We start from the raw sequence: 3,930 nt of genomic DNA, 5'->3' as shown, positions 1-3,930 counted from the left end.
CGAGGAAGGTAAACCAAGGTCGGCGGACTATAAAACTAAGAGGGAACAACGTAGGCAAGTATGAAGACGAAGAAACAAATAAAACACCAATGTATAAACCTCTACTGGCGGCAATAGTTTCCGTAGGGCGAACAAGAGTAAGCTTTAGCTTACTGCCCGCGTCCCCTAATTTTGGGCTGTTCTCAAGTAAAGTCCCCATTCCCAAATTCGTACAATGTGGAGCATTGATTTCTCCGTAGTGCTAGTACAGGTAGGCAAGAGCTTCCATTTTAGAAACCGTGATTGGTGGTTTTTGGTAACAAAATAAACATAAGTTTCACGCTTTGCCCATGAAGTCTGGAAACTTTACTTGCGTCGCTGTTGACCTAAAAGGTCGGCTTCTTGGGAGACTCCTCTATCGAAGCCGTTGGAGATTTCTTCAGGCCTCTTGGAGTACTCTGAAATTAATTTCTATTTAACATTTTTCCATCCACCTACCTCATCTGCCAGCCAAATGAGTCGAACTTTTCGGGCGCATACTGCGAAATTTCTGCCCCTACTAAGAAGAAGTTTCTTGAACTTATTATCCAGTTTTATGAATTCGAGTGCCGTAGTATGGTAAAAGTGCGTTCATATTTCAAACCAAAAAATGCAGGAGAGATCATGCGCGAGGTGCGGCCTTCCATCCTCGTTTATCTAATGGCAACACCCGCTTTGTTTCTAAGAATATTTTCAGGCGCTATTAGTGTGATAACCCTCGGCCTCCTTCAACTACGGTCTCTTTTGGAGATCTAGATTCTGAAGCTCCGCACTGTTCCCACAGGCTCTTAGAGGCTCCTAAGATGAACTCCGCTAATGCGACCTCCAAAAAGAGGATGAGAAGTGGTAGAACCTTTCGATTTAAGGCATTTTGCGATCCTTGGCACCCCATGCACATCAAAGGATCTTCTTTTCGAGAGAAAATATCGTCTCTTCTTGAGTTTGGATGTCGAGCGGAGATGTGGAACGGGCTGGGAATAGACTGTTGGAGCTTCCATCTTGAAGTACCCGGTGGTGCCCCAGACCATGTATCACTGTTTATCGTCGAAGAAATGGTTGAGGCTTCTGACTCTCTACGCTGCCAGCACTGCACCACTATTGGTAGCATTTTCAACATACCCTACTCTCTCTCTCTCCTGTGCTATATAAGTGCTTCATGCTAATGTTTGAAAGGGTGTCTTCTGAGTCATGGGTACATTCCTGTTTCCAGGCTGGGGTCGTCACTTGGTCTGCAGAAAAAGGTTCCATTTTGTGGTGCTTTCTAAGAATGGTTCGGGTAAGTCAAGTGAGTCAACGTGCAACTTAAGGCAAACAAGCCTAATGGCAACATTGAGAGAACCAAGGTCACTGAGTGTGAGGCGTGAACTTTTGCATGGAATCGTTCATTCAAATGGTTTTGGACACCTGCTTTCTGTGAACGGGATTGAAACGGGGTCAGAGATCCTCTCTGGTCATGAAATACTTGACCTCTGGGATCGAATATGTAAAGGTCTTGGAGTAAGGTTCTCTCTCTCTCTCTCTCTCTCTCTCTCTCTCTCTCTCTCTCTCTCTCACACACACACACACACACACACAATCGCTCTGTGGGTGTCTCTCTCTATGTGTCTCTCCGTCAATCTATGTCTCTCAATGTGTTTCTTTCTCGCTATATATAACTGTATAAGCCTCTCTAAAGCTATTACTGAACGTCACGACCCATCATAAATAGTATTTAGTTTAATTGAACCTTTCCTAAATTTAGAGCTTTCTGTTAAAATTAAAGCTCATGTATACGATCATTCTGTTGTTTTAGTCCTAACGGGCTCTTGATTTTGACGCATCTAAAGGAAGGTGAGCTTAGCTGATACCGCAAGGAAGAGAGGCATGGAACTCAGGCTTCTCCACGTGGTAGCATACGGTGAGCCCTGGTTTGCACGATGGGGCTACAGATTCGGCCGAGAGAGCTTTGGAGTCACACTGGAGATATACCAGAAGTCAATAGAAGCATTGAGAAGTTTACCCCTCTGTTTACTGATCCCCCACTGCGGTACAGCCAGCCCAGAACTCGCAAACATTATCGCCAAGTACCAGGATATTGCCGGTTACGCCCTCGTTACTCTCGGCCAGCTATTCAACTTCATGATGGAGCTCAAAGGGCGCCTCCCCCATGACGCCTTCTCCGCAATCGACTACCAGAGAATCACAATGGAACCCGCCTGCAGATGGTCCTCTAAGAGACTCGAGATGGCGGCGCATGTAATCGTCGATGCACTAAAGAAGGCAAATTTCAAATGGGTTTCCAGGCAGGAGGTGCGGGACGCAGCCAGAGCTTACGTTGGAGACACCGGTCTACTTGACTTCGTTCTTAAATCTCTGGGTAACCACGTTGTCGGGAATTATATCGTTCGCCGTATGGTCAATCCAGTAATGAAAATCTTGGAGTATAGATTGGAGCTCGTTTCAGGGGGAAGCCCCAACAACGATAGCCGCAGTAACTTAAGGAAAAGGCCACACATTACAAGGGCCCAAGTGAGGAAAGATCTTGTGCTTCTTTACAAATGCATCCTCCTTGGCCAGAGTCTAAGAGCTTCGCAGGGAATCTTTCCTGCGGTTAGGGCTATCCTCGACGTCAAACATATGTTGAAATGTTATCTAACGGAGATACCAACAGATAACGCGCAGACGGAAAACAATTGTGTCAAGCTTTTTTGTACAGTCTCCGTTAGACACCCAGGCCTGGAGGACATTAGACCACTAATTCCCTACGAGGAATTAGCTTTTCCAAGGCATGTTACTATTGGAGAAGTGAAAGCTATCGTTGAGAAAACATTCAAGGAGATCTACTTGGGTTTAAAGACCTTTGTTGCGGAGTCTATCGTTAATGTGGATTTCAACGATGCGGCCTTGATCTTGGAATCGATCCAGCCTGGGAGCCACGTGGTAGTGAACGGGTTCATTACAGAAGGGGATAGCGTGTATTTTGCATGCGAGAGGGAACACATTACAGACAGAATTGTGAAGTGCGCGTGTGGTTCGGTGGAGGAAGATGCTGAACGGATGGTTGGCTGCGTGTTCTGCAATGTTTGGCAGCACACGCGCTGCGTTGGGATAGATGACAACAAGAGTGTGTCCCCATTTTTCCTCTGTACGGATTGTGAGAATGATATCGCTCTCCTCCCCAGCTTGTCACAATGAAAACATTATTGAAAAGTAAAGATACCCCAAATTGTTAGGGATCGAACTGTGCTTCCTCCGTGTTGCGCAGTTCAATACTTTAAAATTGCGCCCTGACACGTCGTTGAAAATGCTTACGGTGTCATCTAATATCATTTATTTAACACGTCCATTACACGATCGCGATCGGATAACGTGTCTCCTCCCTAATTTTTCTATAGAATCTCACTCACTTTCTTTCCATTTCACACCTCATTCTACCCATTCTCACTATGATGTAACACGACGACCGGCTTCAGACGGTTCGTTTTCCACCAAAGAAGATCGAACTGAGAATACAATGAAATGTAATGTAGTGATGCGTATATTGAAGAGAATTCAACGAGAAGTACGACGGAAGTCAGTAGATCCAGGACGTAAGCAATTAGTCGACACCTTATGACGTGACCAAGCTCCCAATGATCGGCAGTGTCAGTTCAAAGACAGATGGCGTGGAGGACGATATTCGTCCAGGTTTGTCCACTCTGTCAACGTGATTGAATGGATCAGGTACCGTCAAAGGAAACCTTTTAATATAAGTATGGTGGCTATTCCTAAATTTCACATTGAAATTCACTCTAGGCAGTGAGCAATTTAGAGACCGGCACTTAAAGACATAAATAACACTGTAAAAGGAAGGGGTACGAATAAACCTGCATCCGAGGACGATATGTTTGACGAGTGATAATATCACAGAAAATAATTTGGGGTCGCTGGGGA

At 45.2% G+C, this 3,930-nt stretch overlaps 1 protein-coding gene across 1 annotated transcript; it reads left to right on the top strand.

Moving 5' to 3' along the window:
• Window positions 1-527: 527 nt before the first annotated feature.
• On the top strand, window positions 528-3,321 carry MS1 (RING/FYVE/PHD zinc finger superfamily protein). The gene is made up of 3 exons (XM_078588778.1): window positions 528-1,119; window positions 1,229-1,520; window positions 1,845-3,321. Exons 1-3 carry the CDS (start codon window positions 822-824, stop codon window positions 3,190-3,192), a joined length of 1,938 nt encoding a protein of 645 aa, XP_078444904.1. The 5' UTR covers window positions 528-821; the 3' UTR covers window positions 3,193-3,321.
• Window positions 3,322-3,930: the final 609 nt, after the last annotated feature.

This window comes from Wolffia australiana, chromosome 16 (genome assembly GCF_029677425.1).
Source record: "Wolffia australiana isolate 7733 chromosome 16, ASM2967742v1".
In the NCBI taxonomy this organism is placed as follows: Eukaryota; Viridiplantae; Streptophyta; class Magnoliopsida; order Alismatales; family Araceae; genus Wolffia; species Wolffia australiana.
The sequence above is the reverse complement of the archived record's forward strand: the minus strand, read 5'-3'. Positions and strand labels throughout refer to the sequence as shown.

Coding starts and splice junctions, on each gene's coding strand:
- MS1 (XM_078588778.1), top strand. CDS start 822: ATGAACTCCGCTAATGCGACCTCCAAAAAGAGGATGAGAAGTGGTAGA. Junction 1,120..1,228: donor CCAGCACTGCACCACTATTG/GTAGCATTTTCA, acceptor TCCTGTTTCCAG/GCTGGGGTCGTCACTTGGTC. Junction 1,521..1,844: donor TGTAAAGGTCTTGGAGTAAG/GTTCTCTCTCTC, acceptor ACGCATCTAAAG/GAAGGTGAGCTTAGCTGATA.